The 15958-nt window shown below is 49.2% G+C and overlaps 1 protein-coding gene across 1 annotated transcript in view; it reads right to left on the bottom strand.

Moving 5' to 3' along the window:
• Positions 1-15958, bottom strand: part of nipal3 (NIPA like domain containing 3) — a 52694-nt gene that overhangs the window by 1549 nt on the left and 35187 nt on the right. Inside the window, exon 10 of the mRNA XM_085962326.1 lies at positions 11728-11819. Coding sequence (XP_085818452.1) covers positions 11728-11819 — 92 coding nt within the window. The remainder of the gene's footprint in view (positions 1-11727; positions 11820-15958) is intronic.

Below are 15958 nucleotides of genomic sequence, written 5' to 3'. Positions count from 1 at the left end.
AGGGGGCGGCCCAGAGACCCGGGCAGGGGGCGGCCCAGAGACCCGGGGAGTATAAAAGGATGGAGGGAAACACAGTGAGAGAGAGAGAGACGGAGATGTACACGCTCAGTCCTAGAATGATACCAGGACTGAGAGGTTATACCTATCAGGAAAGACTGAACATGCTGGGGCTCTTTTCTCTAGAAATGGGAACAGAGGGGTGACCTGAAAGAGGTCTTTCAGATAATAAAAGGGTTTGATAAAGCAGATGTAGAGAAACTGTTTCCACTTGTGTGGGAGACCAAAACTAGGGGCCATAAATACAAGTCTGCAGGGCATATGGGAGGCTGAGAATTTTTGTCTTATAACATTCCTGTGAAGCGCCTTGGGACGTTTTACTACATTAAAGGCGCTATATAAATACAAGTTGTTGTTGTTCTGGGGCAGGAGGGACCTGTACAAGAGGAACAGGTTGCACCTCAACAGAGCTGGAATGAATTTCCTCGCAGGGAGGTTAACTAGTACTGTGGGGGAGATTTAAACTAATTTGGCAGGGGGAGGGGAACAGGATGAAGCATTAGAGAGGAGATAGAAGACACAGAGGACTGGGAGAGACAAGCAGCATTAGAATAAAGATTAGTTCAGAAATATGAACATTCAAAATTTACAGGTGGAAAAAATCCATCAAGCCATAATGGTCCGAGCATCCTGACTAATAGGAGGGATCAGGCGGGAGCAATGTTAAGCAGACTAAGGCGGGTTTGCAGCGAATAGTGAGAGGGAGATGGAGGAGCAAATCAGAAAGATGTAATAAAAAGAGCAGCGATTATGGAGGACTTTAATTATCCTAATATAGACTGGGATAGTAACAGTGTAAAGGGCAAAGAGGGGGAGGAATTCCTGAAATGTGTACAAGTGAACTTTCTTGATCAGTAAGTTTCCAGCCCAGTGAGGAAGGAAGCAGTGCTGGGTCTAGTTCTGGGGAATGAAATGGGGCAAATGGAGCAGGTTTCAGTGGGAGAGCATTTGGGGAACAGTGATCACAACATTAGGTTACACTCCCTCCCACCCTGCTTCCTGCAAGGACTCTATTCCATTGCATCTGTGCTTCCGATGTCTTTCTTTTTCCTCAACTGAGGATTCCACTCCACATGGTTGACAGGGCCCTCGACCGTATGCGTCCCATTTCCCTCACTTCTGCCCTCACCCCTTCCCCTCCACTCCAGAACCACAATAGGATTCCCCGTGTCCTCACCATCCACCCCACCAGCCTCCACATTCAACAGATCATCCTCTGCCATTTCAGTCACCTCCGGCGCAATGCTCCCACCAAACACATCTTCCCCTCCTCCTCCCTTTCAGCATTCCTAAGGGACCGTTCCCTCCATGACACTGGTCCACTCTTCCGTCATCCCCACACCCGCTCCCCTTCCCATGGCACCTTCCCGTGCAAGCACAGGAGATGCAACACTTGCCCTTTCACCTCCTCCATTCCCACTGTCCAGGGCCCCAAACACACCTTCCAGGTGAAACAGCGATTTACTTGTTGTACTTTCAATTTAGTATACTGTATTCGCTGCTCACGATGCGGTCTCCTCTACACTGGGGAGACCAAACACATAAATGGTGATCACTTTGCTGAACACCTCCGTTCATTCTGCAAGCATGACCCTGAGCTCCTGGTCACCTGTCACTTTAATTCTCCCTCCCACTCTCACTCTGACCGCTCTGGCCTCCTACACTGTTCCAATGAAGCTCAACATAAGCTCGAGGAACAGCACCTCATCTTTCGATCAGGCACGTTACTGCCTTCCAGAGTCAACATCGAGTTCAACAATTTCAGATCATAACCACTGCCCCCAGTTATTCGGCCAGCAGGTGCTGGTAATGATTCTGCTCTTGTTTAAATCACTCCTGCCCTCCACCCTATCACAGACCTCGCCTTCCGTTCACTCCTCCCCCACCCCTTTCCCTACCTCTGCACTTGCTTAAAACCCGTTACATCTCCAGCATTTTCCAGTTCTGACGGAAGGTCCCAGACCGGAAACGTTAACTCTGTTTCTCTCTTCCCTCAGATGCTGCCTGACCTGCTGAATGTTTCTAGCATTTTCTGTTTATATTTCAGATTTCCAAAATCCGCAGTATTTTGCCTTGTCATTGGATTTAAAGTAGTTAAGGAAAGGGACGAGAAACAATCAAAGGTGAAGACACTCAACTGGAGGAGGGCTGGTTTCAGTGAGTTGAAAAGGGATCTGGCCCAGGTGGATTGGAATCAAAGATCAGCAGCTAAACCAGTTAATGAGCCTTCTAGAAGGAGATAGTTTGGGTACAGACTCGACACATTCCTATGAGGGGGAACGGAAGGGCATCCAAAGCTAGAGCTCCCTGGATGACTGAAGAAATTGGGATTAAAATGAAACAGAAAAAGGAGGCTTATGATAAATGTCAGAGTTAGAGAATCGAGCAGAATACAGAAAGCGCAAAGGAGAACTGGAAAAGGGAATAAGAGGGGCAAAGAGAGTGTATGGGAAAAGGTTAGTGGGGGGGCAACATAAAAAGGAACACTAAATCTTTTATAAACAAATAATAGTAACAGGCTAGTCAAAGGGTGGGGCTGGTTACGGATGAAAAAGGAGACGTTCTTGTGGAGGCAGAGGGCATGGCTGAGGCACTAATTGAGTGCTTTGCACCTGTCTTCACTGGCGAAGAGGATGGTGCCAATATCGCAGTACAGGAGGAGGCAGTAGTGATACCCGACAGGATATAAATAGCTAAAGAGAAGGTGCTTAAAAAGATTGGCAGCCCTCAAAGTAGAAAAGTCCCCCGTTCCGGATGGGATGCATCCTAGGTTGCCGAGGGTGGAAATTGCACAGGCTCTGGCCACAATCTTCCTTGGATATGGGAGTGGTGCCAGAGGACTGGAGGACTGCAAATGTTACAGCCCTGTTTAAAAAAGAGAGGGATAAAACTGATAACTACAGGCCAGTCAGCTTAACATGGGGAAACTCCTAGAGATCATAATCCGGGACAAAATGAATTGTCACGGAAGAACAAGTGTTAATAAATAAGAGCCAACATGGATTGTTAAAGGAAAATAGTGTCTGACAAACGTGATTGAGCTCTTCAATAAAATAACAGAGAGGGTGGATAACATAGAAACATAGAAGATAGGAGCAGGAGTCGGCCATTCGGCCCCTCGAGCCTGCTCCGCCATTCAATGAGATCATGGCTGATCATCCAAATTCAGTACCCTGTCCCTGCCTTCTCCCCATATCCCTTGATCCTTAAGAAATATATCCAACTCCTTCTTGAATATATTATAAGGGTAGTGCAGTTGATGTTGTGTATCTGGACTTTCAAAAGGCATTTAATAAAAGTACCACAGAATAGACTTGTTCGCAAAATTGAAGCCCGTGGGATTAAAGGGACAGTGGCAGCATGGATACGAAATTGGCTAAGGGACAGAAAGCAGAGTAGTGATGAATGGTCGTTTTTCAGACTGCAGCGAAGTGTACAGTGGAGTCCCCCAGGGCTCGGTATTAAGACCACTGCTGTTTTTGATGTATATCAATGACCTAGACTTTGGGATACAGGGCATATTTCAAAGTCTGCAGATGACACAAAACTCGGAAATGTAGTAAACAGTGAAGAGGATAGTAGCAGACTTCAGGAGGACATAGACAGACTGGTGAAATGAGCAGACACGTGGCAGCTGAAATTTAACACAGAGACGTGTGAAGTGCTGCATTTTGGTAGAAAGAATGAGGAGAGACAATATAATCTAAATGGTACAATGTTAAAGTGGGTGCAGGAACAGAGAGACCTGGGACTGTATGTACACAAGTCTTTGAAGGTGGCAGGACAAGTTGATAAAGCGGTTTTAAAAAGCAGACGAGATCTTTGGCTTTATAAATAAAGGCATAGAGTGCAAAAGGAAGGAAGTTATGTTAATCTTCTATAAGTCACCAGCTGGAGTATTGTGTCCAATTCTGGGCACCGCACTTTAGGAAGGATGTCAAGGCCTTGGAGAGAGTGCGGAGGAGATTTACTAGAATGGTTCCAGGGATGAAAGACTTTATTTATGTGGAGAGACCAGAGAAGCTGGGATTGTTCCCCTTAGAGCAGAGAAGATTAAGAGATGATTTAATAGAGGTGTTCAAAATTATGAGGGTTAGGATAGGGAGAAACTGTTTCTATTGGCAAGAGGATTGGTAACCAGAGGACAAAGATTTAAAATTGTCAGAGGTTCGGGGGGAAATGAGGAGATTTTTTTTACGCAGTGAGTTGTTGTGACCTGGAACGCGCTGCCTGAAAGGACGGTGGAAGCAGATTCAATAGTAACTTTCAAAAGGGAATTTGGATAAATACTTAAAATGAAAAAAATGCAGGACTATGGGTAAAGAGCAGGAGAATGGGAATAATTGGACAGCTGTTTCTAACAGCACGACGGGCCGAATGGCCTCCTTGTGCGCTATATGATTCTAACATGTTCCACACACACACAGTCCCCCCTCCCGCTGTCTCCCTCTCACAGCACCCCCGTCCCTCTCACAGCACCCCCTCTTCTCTCTCTCTCTCGCAGACCCCCCCCTCTCGCTCTCTCGCGAACCCCCCCCCTCTCGCAGACCCCCCCCTCTCTCTCTGTCGCGGACCCCCCCTCTCTCTCTCGCGTGGCCCCCCTTCCCTCCCTCTCTCTCGCAGCCCCCCTCCCCCTCTCTCTCTCGCGGCCCCCCCCCTCTCTCTCTCGCGGCCCCCCTTCCTCTCTCTCTCGCTCTCTCACGGCCCCCCCCCTCTCTCTCTCTCACGGCCCCCCCCCCTCTCTCTCTCTCACGGCCCCTCTCTCTCTCTCTCTCTCACGGCCCCTCTCTCTCTCTCTCTCTCACGGCCCCTCTCTCTCTCTCTCTCTCTCACGGCCCCTCTCTCTCTCTCTCTCTCTCACGGCCCCTCTCTCTCTCTCGGCCCCTCTCTCTCTCTCTCTCTCTCTCTCTCTCACGGCCCCCCTCTCTCTCTCTCTCCAGGCCCCCCTCTCTCTCTCTCACGGCCCCCCTCTCTCTCTCTCTCTCTCGGCCCCCCTCTCTCTCTCTCACGCCCCCCCCTCTCTCTCTCTCACGGCCCCCCTCTCTCTCTCTCTCTCTCACGGCCCCCCTCGCTCTCTCTCTCTCTCTCACGGCCCCCCTCGCTCTCTCTCTCACGGCCCCCCTCGCTCTCGCTCTCTCTCTCTCTCACGCCCCCCCCCTCTCTCTCTCTCACGGCCCCCCTCTCTCTCTCTCTCTCACGGCCCCCCTCTCTCTCTCTCTCCAGGCCCCCCTCTCTCTCTCTCACGGCCCCCCTCTCTCTCTCTCTCTCGGCCCCCCTCTCTCTCTCTCACGCCCCCCCCTCTCTCTCTCTCACGGCCCCCCTCTCTCTCTCTCTCTCTCACGGCCCCCCTCGCTCTCTCTCTCACGGCCCCCCTCGCTCTCGCTCTCTCTCTCTCTCACGCCCCCCCCCTCTCTCTCTCTCACGGCCCCCCTCTCTCTCTCTCTCTCACGGCCCCCCTCTCTCTCTCTCTCACGGCCCCCCCTCGCTCTCTCTCTCACGGCCCCCCTCTCTCTCTCTCTCTCACGGCCCCTCTCTCTCTCTCTCTCTCTCTCTCTCGGCCCCCCCTCTCTCTCGGCCCCCCTCTCTCTCTCTCACGCCCCCCCCCTCTCTCTCTCTCTCTCCCTCTCGCGGGCCCCCCCCTCTCTCTCTCTCTCTCTCTCGGCCCCCCTCTCTCTCTCTCTCTCGGCCCCCCTCTCTCTCTCTCACGGCCCCCCTCGCTCTCTCTCTCACGGCCCCCCTCTCTCTCTCTCTCTCACGGCCCCTCTCTCTCTCTCGCTCTCTCGCTCACGGCCCCCCCTCTCTCTCTCTCTCTCGCTCACGGCCCCCCCTCTCTCTCTCTCTCTCTCTCCCTCTCGCGGCCCCCCCCTCTCTCTCTCTCTCTCTCTCGGCCCCCCTCTCTCTCTCTCTCTCTCTCTCTCTCGGCCCCCCTCTCTCTCGGCCCCCCTCTCTCTCTCTCACGCCCCCCCCTCTCTCTCTCTCACGGCCCCCCTCTCTCTCTCTCTCTCTCTCACGGCCCCCCTCGCTCTCTCTCTCACGGCCCCCCTCGCTCTCGCTCTCTCTCTCTCTCACGCCCCCCCCCTCTCTCTCTCTCACGGCCCCCCTCTCTCTCTCTCTCTCTCACGGCCCCCCTCTCTCTCTCTCACGGCCCCCCTCGCTCTCTCTCTCACGGCCCCCCTCGCTCTCTCTCTCACGGCCCCCCTCTCTCTCTCTCTCTCACGGCCCCTCTCTCTCTCGCTCTCTCGCTCACGGCCCCCCCTCTCTCTCTCTCTCTCTCGCTCACGGCCCCCCCTCTCTCTCTCTCTCTCTCTCCCTCTCGCGGCCCCCCCTCTCTCTCTCTCTCTCTCTCGGCCCCCCTCTCTCTCTCTCTCTCTCTCTCTCTCGGCCCCCCTCTCTCTCGGCCCCCCTCTCTCTCTCACGGCCCCCCTCTCAATCTCTCCCTCATGGCGCCCCTCCTCCCTCTCTCTCTCTCGCCCCCCCCTCTCTCTCGGCCCCCCCCGCTCTCTCTCTCTCTCGGCCCCCCTCTCTCTCGGCCCCCCTCTCTCTCTCACGGCCCCCCTCTCAATCTCTCCCTCATGGCCCCCCCCTCCCTCTCTCTCTCTCTCTCTCACAAACCCCCCCCCCTCTCTCTCTCTCGCACGGCCCTCCCCCCCCTTTCTCTCTCTCTCTCTCAGACCCCCCCCTCTCTCTCTCTCACGGCCCTCCCCTCTCTCTCTCTTTCACAGACCCCCTCTCTCTCTCTTTCACAGACCCTCTCTCTCTCTCTCTCTCTCTCTCTCACAGACCCCCTCTCTCTCTCTCCCTCTCACAGACCCCCCCCTCTCTCTCTCACGGCCCCCCCCCCTCTCTCTCTCTCTCTCTCTCTCTCACAGACCCCCCTCTCTCTCTCACAGACCCCCCTCTCTCTCTCTCTCTCTCTCTCTCTCACAGACCCCCCTCTCCAATTTCCAATTCCAATTCAAATGCTTTATTGGCATGAAAGTTTACAGAGAACCATATTGCCAAAGCTTACATAGCAAAAAGGTACAGTTTTCCAACATTCTGTAGGTGTCAATCGATTTGACATTTGTTGGGTACATACAATATTACTTTTAACAATATTAATTTTAAACAGTCTTACTTTTAAACAGTCCTCAGGTTGTGACATGTTGTTACATATTTGGCCCCAAGGTATGGTCTGTCTCCTTCTCCCAGGACTAATCTCAATTTTGACAGGTCATCCAATTCCTTGAAATCTGGGGTTGTTTGGCTTAGCTTGTTGAATAATATGTTTCTTGATGTGTTGAATTTTTCGCATTTTAGGAGGAAATGCATTTCTGTTTCAACCTCGCCGGCCAGACATTGATCGCATATTCTATTCTCTCTAGGCTGCCAGGATTTCGTGTATCTGCCTTTTTCAATTTCCAGTTGGTGGTCGCTTAGTCTGTACCTGGTGAGGGTCTGTCTCTGTTTTGTGTCTCTGATGGTCGTGAGGTAGTCTGCCAGTTTATAATCTCTTTTTAGGGCCCAGTAACATTCTAATCTGCTTTGGCTTTCGGTTACTTTGTTCCAATGTTCCAGGTAGGTTTCTTTGCATTGTTTAATGATTTGGTTCACTCGGATTGGTGTTTGGACGGCTGTGTTGGTCTGGGGCTGGTCAGGGTCCGGCTGAGTACTTAGTTTCAGTAGCAGCTGACTCAGGGGACTCTTTTCTGGGTTTAGCTCTTGGGTCTGAAAGGCTTTGAAATGAAGGGTGTCTGGGGAGCTAGATTTGAGGTGATTTAGGAAGTTTAGTGCTCGTTTTTGGATGTTTATTATCAGTGGGTATCTGCCTAGTTCGGCTCTGCATGCATTTATTGGCGTTTTTCTTTGGGTGCGAAGGATGCTTCGGCAGAATTCTGCATGTAGGGCTTCTATTGTGTGTTTTTCCCATTTAGTGTAGCTTTGGTGATTTAGCGGGCCCCATACTTCACTACCGTACAGTGCAATGGGCAGGATTATGCTGTCAAATATTTTGAGCCAGATTTTGATTGGGATTTGGATGTTGTAGAATTTTCTTTTTATTGCATATAGGGCTCTTCGGGCTTTTTCTTTTAGTGCATTCACTGCTATGCTGAAGCTCCCTGATGCTGTAATAGTTAGACCAAGGTAGGTGTAGCTCATAGTGTGTCCTATAGTGGTATCACTGAGGGTAAACTGGTATTTGTTTTCCTGACATCTGGGCCTTTTTTGAAAAATCATGATGTTGGTTTTCTTTAGATTTACTGTTAGAGCCCAATTTTGGCAGTATTTGTCGAGTAGGTCTAGTTGTTGCTCTCTCTCTCTCTCTCTCTCTCTCTCTCTCACACAGACCCCCCCTCCCTCTCTCTCTCACGGCCCCCCCCCTCTCTCTCTCTCTCACAGACCCCCCTCTCTCTCACAGACCCGCTCTCTCTCTCTCTCTCTCTCTCTCTCTCTCACAGACCCCCCTCCCTCTCTCTCTCTCTCTCTCTCTCTCACAGACCCGCTCTCTCTCTCTCTCTCTCTCTCTCGACCCCCCTCTCTCTCTCTCTCTCTCTCACAGACCCCCCCTCCCTCTCTCTCTCACAGACCCCCCCCCTCTCTCTCTCACGGCACCCCTCTCTCTCTCTCTCTCTCACAGACCCCCCTCTCTCTCTCTCACAGACCCCCTCTCTCTCTCTCTCACAGACCCGCTCTCTCTCTCTCTCTCTCTCAGACCCCCCTCTCTCTCTCTCTCTCTCTCTCTCTCAGACCCCCCTCTCTCTCTCTCTCTCTCACAGACCCCCCCTCCCTCTCTCTCTCTCACACACAGACCCGCTCTCTCTCTCTCTCTCTCACAGACCCCCCTCTCTCTCGCTCACAGACCCCCCCCCCTCTCTCTCTCTCTCTCACAGACCCCCCTCTCTCTCTCTCTCTCTCTCTCTCTCTCTCTCTCACAGACCCCCCCTCCCTCTCTCTCTCTCTCTCTCTCTCTCTCTCACACACAGACCCGCTCTCTCTCTCTCTCTCACAGACCCCCCTCTCTCTCTCTCTCTCTCTCTCTCACAGACCACCCCTCCCTCTCTCTCAATTCAATTCAAATGCTTTATTGGCATGAAAGTTTACAGAGAACCATATTGCCAAAGCTTACATAGCAAAAAGGTACAGTTTTCCAACATTCTGTAGGTGTCAATCGATATGACATTTGTTGGGTACATACAATATTACTTTTAAACAATATTAATTTTAAACAGTCTTTGTACTTCATTTGGTACGTTCAATATTAATTTTAAACAGTCTTAATTTTAAACAGTCCTCAGGTTGTGACATGTTGTTACATATTTGGCCCCAAGGTATGGTCTGTCTCCTTCTCCTAGGACTAATCTCAATTTTGACAGGTCATCCAATTCCTTGAAATCTGGGGTTGTTTGGCTTAGCTTGTTGAATAATATGTTTCTTGATGTGTTGAATTTTTTGCATTTTAGGAGGAAATGCATTTCTGTTTCAACCTCGCCGGCCAGACATTGATCGCATATTCTATTCTCTCTAGGCTGCCAGGATTTCTTGTATCTGCCTTTTTCAATTTCCAGTTGGTGGTCGCTTAGTCTGTACCTGGTGAGGGTCTGTCTCTGTTTTGTGTCTCTGATGGTCGTGAGGTAGTCTGCCAGTTTATATTCTCTTTTTAGGGCCCGGTAACATTCTAATCTGCTTTGGCTTTCGGTTATTTTGTTCCAATGTTCCAGGTAGGTTTCTTTGCATTGTTTAATGATTTGGTTCACTCGGATTGGTGTTTGGACGGCTGTGTTGGTCTGGGGCTGGTCAGGGTCCGGCTGAGTACTTAGTTTCAGTAGCAGCTGACTCAGGGGACTCTTTTCTGGGTTTAGCTCTTGGGTCTGAAAGGCTTTGAAATGAAGGGTGTCTGGGGAGCTAGATTTGAGGTGATTTAGGAAGTTTAGTGCTCGTTTTTGGATGTTTATTATCAGTGGGTATCTGCCTAGTTCGGCTCTGCATGCATTTGTTGGCGTTTTTCTTTGGGTGCGAAGGATGCTTCGGCAGAATTCTGCATGTAGGGCTTCTATTGTGTGTTTTTCCCATTTAGTGTAGCTTTGGTGATTTAGCGGGCCCCATACTTCACTACCGTACAGTGCAATGGGCAGGATTATGCTGTCAAATATTTTGAGCCAGATTTTGATTGGGATTTGGATGTTGTAGAATTTTCTTTTTATTGCATATAGGGCTCTTCGGGCTTTTTCTTTTAGTGCATTCACTGCTATGCTGAAGCTCCCTGATGCTGTAATAGTTAGACCAAGGTAGGTGTAGCTCATAGTGTGTCCTATAGTGGTATCACTGAGGGTAAACTGGTATTTGTTTTCCTGACATCTGGGCCTTTTTTGAAAAATCATGATGTTGGTTTTCTTTAGATTTACTGTTAGAGCCCAATTTTGGCAGTATTTGTCGAGTAGGTCTAGTTGTTGCTGTAATCCCTGTTCTGTGGGAGACAGCAGAACCAGGTCGTCCGCATAGAACAGGGATTTCACTTCTCCATCCAGGAGACGGAGACCTGGTGACTCGCTTTTCTCCAGCATGTCTGCTAATTCATTTATGTATATGTTGAACAGGGTCGGGCTCAAATTGCAGCCCTGCCGGACGCCTCTTCTCTGGGTGAAGAAATCGGTGCGTTTGTCTCCAATTTTGACCCCGCATTTGTTTTTCAGATACATTGATTTAATAAGGTCATAGACTTTGCCCCCTATTCCACACTGAAGAAGTTTATAATAGAGCCCTTCGTGCCATATAGAGTCAAAGGCTTTCTTGAAGTCGATGAAACAGGCGAATATTTTCCCATTTTTTGTTTGGTGTATATGTTTTTCAATGAGGGTGTGAAGGGTATAGATATGGTCGGCGGTGCGGTGTTTTGGAAGAAAGCCTATTTGGTTTTTTCTGAGGATATTATGTTTGTTAAGAAAATCAAGTAATCTACTATTTAGAATACTGCAGAATAACTTCCCTAGACAACTGTTGACACAGATGCCGCGGTAGTTATTTGGGTCTGATTTGTTTCCACTTTTATATATGGGGGAGATTAGTCCTTGGCACCAGATATCGGGAAAACAGCCTGAACGTAATATGATGTTGAATAATTTGAGTACCGCACCCTGCATCTCCATATTGCTGAACTTGAGCATTTCATTTTTGATGTTGTCTGGGCCACAGGCTTTCTTTAGGTGGAGAGATTTTGTTTTTGTGGCCAGTTCTTTCCATGTGATTGGGGAGTCTAGAGGGTTTTGGTTGTCTTTAATTGTTGCTTCTAATGTGTGGAGTTTTTCTGTGACCTGATGTTGACTTGGGTTTCTCTCTCTCTCTCTCTCTCACAGACCCGCTCTCTCTCTCTCTCTCTCTCTCACAGACCCCCTCTCTCTCTCTCCCTCTCACAGACCCCCCCCCTCTCTCTCTCACGGCCCCCCCTCTCTCTCTCTCTCTCTCTCTCACAGACCCCCCCTCTCTCTCTCTCTCTCTCTCTCACAGACCCGCTCTCTCTCTCTCTCTCGCTCACAGACCCGCTCTCTCTCTCTCTCAGACCCGCTCTCTCTCTCTCTCTCTCTCTCACAGACCCGCTCTCTCTCTCTCTCTCTCTCTCTCTCTCTCTCACACAGACCCCCTCTCTCTCTCTCGCACAGACCCCCTCTCTCTCTCTCTCGCAGCCCCGTCACTGACCTGGAAACACATCCATCGGGACGTACGGTTCAAACACCTTCTTCTTCTTACTCTGTGTAATCAAGGCTACGCCCAGGAAAGCAATGCAGGAGCTGAGAATAGGAAGAATAATTAACGAGAGCCAGAATGATTCACACAAGTTTCTTTTGTCATCAACTTATTCAAAAACTACTAGCAGAGCCCAGGGTAGTAATCAGCTCCCCCTGGGAACAGAAAGAAAGCTAAGTGTGTGCAGAAAGACAGGGGAATGGAGCCAGACAAAGGCAAGGCTGAGCAGAGAGAAGGGAGCTGGAATCAGAGAACGAGACGGGGAGAGCAGAGACAGGGAAGCAGGGGGTTGGGAATGGGGCATTCCTTTACAGATGACTGGAGATTAGGTACCGTGAGAGAAACATTTTGGCCAATGTGGCTGCAATAGACAAAGAGAGCACACAATGTGAAGAATTAATTGTAATTGAAAACTGAGCTTTAATCCTGATAACACTGCTCCTGTGTACAGAATAAGTATATCACCCCTGTACTCCTGATAACACTGCCCCCGTGTACAGTACAGAAGAAGCATATTGTTGGAAAATTGCAAATGTCACTCCATTATTTAAGAAAGGAGGGAGAAACCAGGAAACTGCGGACCTGTCAGTTTAACAGCGGTTGTGGGGAAGTTTCGGGAATCCATTAACAGGGCAGGGTGACCGAGCACGTGGACAGTATCAGCTGATCAAAGAGTCAGCGTGGGTTAGTGAAGGGGAGGTCATGTCTGACTAATCTAGCTGAAGAGAGAGATTTAGGGAGCCAAGTACACAAATCACTAAATGCTCGTGGACAGGTACAGAAAACAATCAAAACGGCTAATAGAAGGTTGGCCTTCATCTCTTTTATGCTCAGGGAGCGTGAGGATGTCATTGATTTTAGGAGTTTGCAGGTGCCCCTTTTTAACTGCAAATTAAACCAGCGGGTGTTGATGAAGCCCTCCAGTCCCTCCAGTGCCCACAGGTCACAGAAGGCCTCAAGCGTACCGGCGGACACTGCATACTCCTTCTCCAGGGACATACGGGCGTGAACATAGCCGCAGTAGAGTGCTGGAACAGAAAGGGGAGGAAGTTATGCTCCAGCTGTACGGAGCCGTGGTCAAGCCCCATCTGGACACTGCGCTCAGGTCTGGGCCCCGCACCTCAGGAAGGATTGTCTGACCTTGAAGGGAGTGCAGCACAGATTCCGCAGAATGACCCCAGGGATTAAAGGGTTACATTACGATGACTGGTTGCATAAACCTGGCTTGTGTTCCCTGGAGTTTAGAAGGTTGAGGAGTGATCTAATCAAAGTCTTTAAATTGATTAAGGGATTTGATAGGGTAGATGGACAGAAATCATCAGAACAAGGGAGGCATGATCTTAAAATTAGAGCCAGGCCACTCTGGGGTGATGGCAGGAAGCGTTGCTTCACACTGGGGGGGCTGGAAATCTGGAACTCTCTCCCCAAAAGGCTGTGGATGCTGGGGGGGGTCAACTGAAATTTTCAAGATGAAGATCGGTAGATTTTTGTTGAGGTACAGATTAGCCATGCTCTAATTGAACGACGGAACAGGTTTGAGGGGCTGAATGGCCTCCTGCTGTCCCAATGAGCGATTTGTGGGGAAAAGGTAGTACAGCGCCATCTGTGTGCAGATAGTAGAATCACAGGACGAGGGCTGGGCAAAGTCGAGCAAACAGGCCAGTCAAGCGAAACAAACTCTCGTGGAAAAGTTACTATCACCAGAATTTCTGAACATCCTCCATCTATCTTTCTTCAATGAAACGCCAGGTGAGTGCCCCTTCTTTGCAATGGTAGCTCAATATTGTCCCCTTGGAGGATGTTAGCCGTAATATAAATATATACAGCGGCCAGAATAGGGTGGGGAGGAGGGAGGGAGGGAGCCTATATGCTTTTTTTTAACAGCCTCTCAACTTGTCCTGCCACCTTCAAAGATTTATTAGCCCATACATCCCAGGTCTCTCTATTCCTGCACCCTTAAAAGTGTACCATTTAGTTTACATAGCCTCTCCTCATTCTTCCTACAAAAATGTATCACTTCACACTGCTCTGTTAAATTTTAATCTGCCACGTGTCTGCCATTTCACCAGTCTATGTCCTCCTGAAGTCTGCTTCTATCTGCCTCATTGTTTACTACATTTCCAAGTTTCGTGTCATCTACAAACTTTGAAATTATGCCCTGTATACCCAAGTCCAGGTCATTAATATAAATCAAAAAAAGCAATGGTTCTAATACCGAGCCCTGGGGGGCTCCACTGTATTCTTCCCTCCAGTCTGAAAAACGACCATTCACCACGACTCTCTGCGTTCTGTCCCTTAGCCAATTTCATATCCGTGCTGCCACTGTCCCTTTAATCCCATGGGCTTCAATTTTGCTAACAGATCTATTGTGGTACTTTGTCAAATGCCTTTGAAAAGTCCATATACACATCAACTGCACGACCCTCATCCACCCTCTCCATCAAAGAACTCAATCAAATTAGTCAAACACGATTTGCCTTTAAACAAATCCGTGCTGACTTTCATTTACTAGCCCATACTTTGCCAAGTGCCAATTAATTTTGTCCTGGATTATTGTCTCAAAGTTTCCCCACCACTGATGTTAGGCTGACTGGCCTGTCGTTGTCGGGTTTATCCCTCTACCTTTTTTTAAACAGGGGTGTAACATTTGCAATCCTCCAGTCCTCCGGCACTACCCCCATATTTAAGATTGCGGGCAGAGCATCAGCAATTTCCACCCTTACTTCCCTCAGTAACCTAGGATGCATCCCATCCGGACTGGGAGACTTCTACACTGAGGACTGCCAACCTTTAAAGTACAAGCTCTTTATCTATTTTTGTCCTATCCAGTATCGCTACCACCTCCCTCTTTACTGCTACATTGCATCTGTCTTCACTAGAGAGGATGCTGCCAAAGTACTCATTTAGTACCTCAGCCATGCCCTCTGCCTCCACAGGAGGATCTGCTTTTTGCTCCCTCATCGACCCCACCCTTCCTTTGACTACCATTTTACTATTTATGTGTTTATAAAAGACTTTTGGGTTCTCTTTTATGTTAGCCACTAATCTATTCTCAGACTCACTCTTTGCCTCTCGTTCCTCTTTTTAGATATCCTCTGTACTTTCTATATTCAGCTTGGTTCTCTACTGTATTATGTACCTTACATTTGTCATAAGCCTCCTTTTTCTGTCTCAGTTTAACCTTTATATCGTTAGTCATCCAGGGAGCTCTAGCTTTGGATGCCCTTCCTTTACCCCTCATGGGAATGTGTCTACTCTGTACGCAAACCATCTCCTCGTTAAAGGCCTCCCATTGTTCAGTTACTGTTGATTCCAATCCACCTGGAAAGACCCCTTTCCAACTCACTGAAGTTAGCCCTCTTCCAGTTAAGTATTTTTACACTTGATTGTACCTTGTCCTTTTCCATAGCAATTGTAAACCTGATGCTATTATGATCACTGTTCCCCAAATGCTCCCCCATTGAAATATGCTCCCCTTGCCCCATGACATTCCCCAGAACTCGATCCAGCACTGCGTCCTTCCTCGTTGGGCTGGAAATACAGATCATTATCCCAGTTTATATTAGGATAATTAAAGTCCCCCATTATCACTACTCTGTAATCTTTCTGTAATTTGCTTGAAAATTTGCTCCTCTATCTCCTTCCGACTATTTGATGGCCTATAGTATACACCCAGCAGCATAACAGCTCATCTATTGTTCCTTCATTCTAACCAAATAGATTCTGTCTTTGACCGTTGGCCTTTTTCCTCAACCGAGGATTCCCCTCTACCGTGGTTGACATGGCCCTCGACTGTGTCCGTTCTATTTCTCGCACTTCGACTCTCACCCCTTCTTCCCCTCCCTCCCAGAACCACGATAGGGTTTCCCTTGTCCTCACCTTTCACCCCACCAGCCTCCACTTTGAACGTAGCATCCTCTGCCATTTCCGCCACCTCCAGTGTGATCCCACTCCCAAACACATCTTCCCCTCCCCTCTCAGCATTCTGAAGGGACCGCTCCTTCCGCGACACCCTGGTCCACTCCTCAATCACCCCCAGCACCCCTTCTCCTTCCTACGGCACTTTCCCGTGCAAGCGCAGGAGATGCAACACCTGCCCTTATACCTCCCCCCTTCCCACTGTCCAGGGCCCCAAACATTCCTTTCAAGTGAAACAGCGATTTACTTGTACTTCTTGCAATCT

This window comes from Somniosus microcephalus, chromosome 20 (genome assembly GCF_052327205.1).
Source record: "Somniosus microcephalus isolate GS21.2 chromosome 20, FLI_Smic_1.0, whole genome shotgun sequence".
NCBI classification, from domain to species: domain Eukaryota; kingdom Metazoa; phylum Chordata; class Chondrichthyes; order Squaliformes; family Somniosidae; genus Somniosus; species Somniosus microcephalus.
The sequence above is the reverse complement of the archived record's forward strand: the minus strand, read 5'-3'. Positions and strand labels throughout refer to the sequence as shown.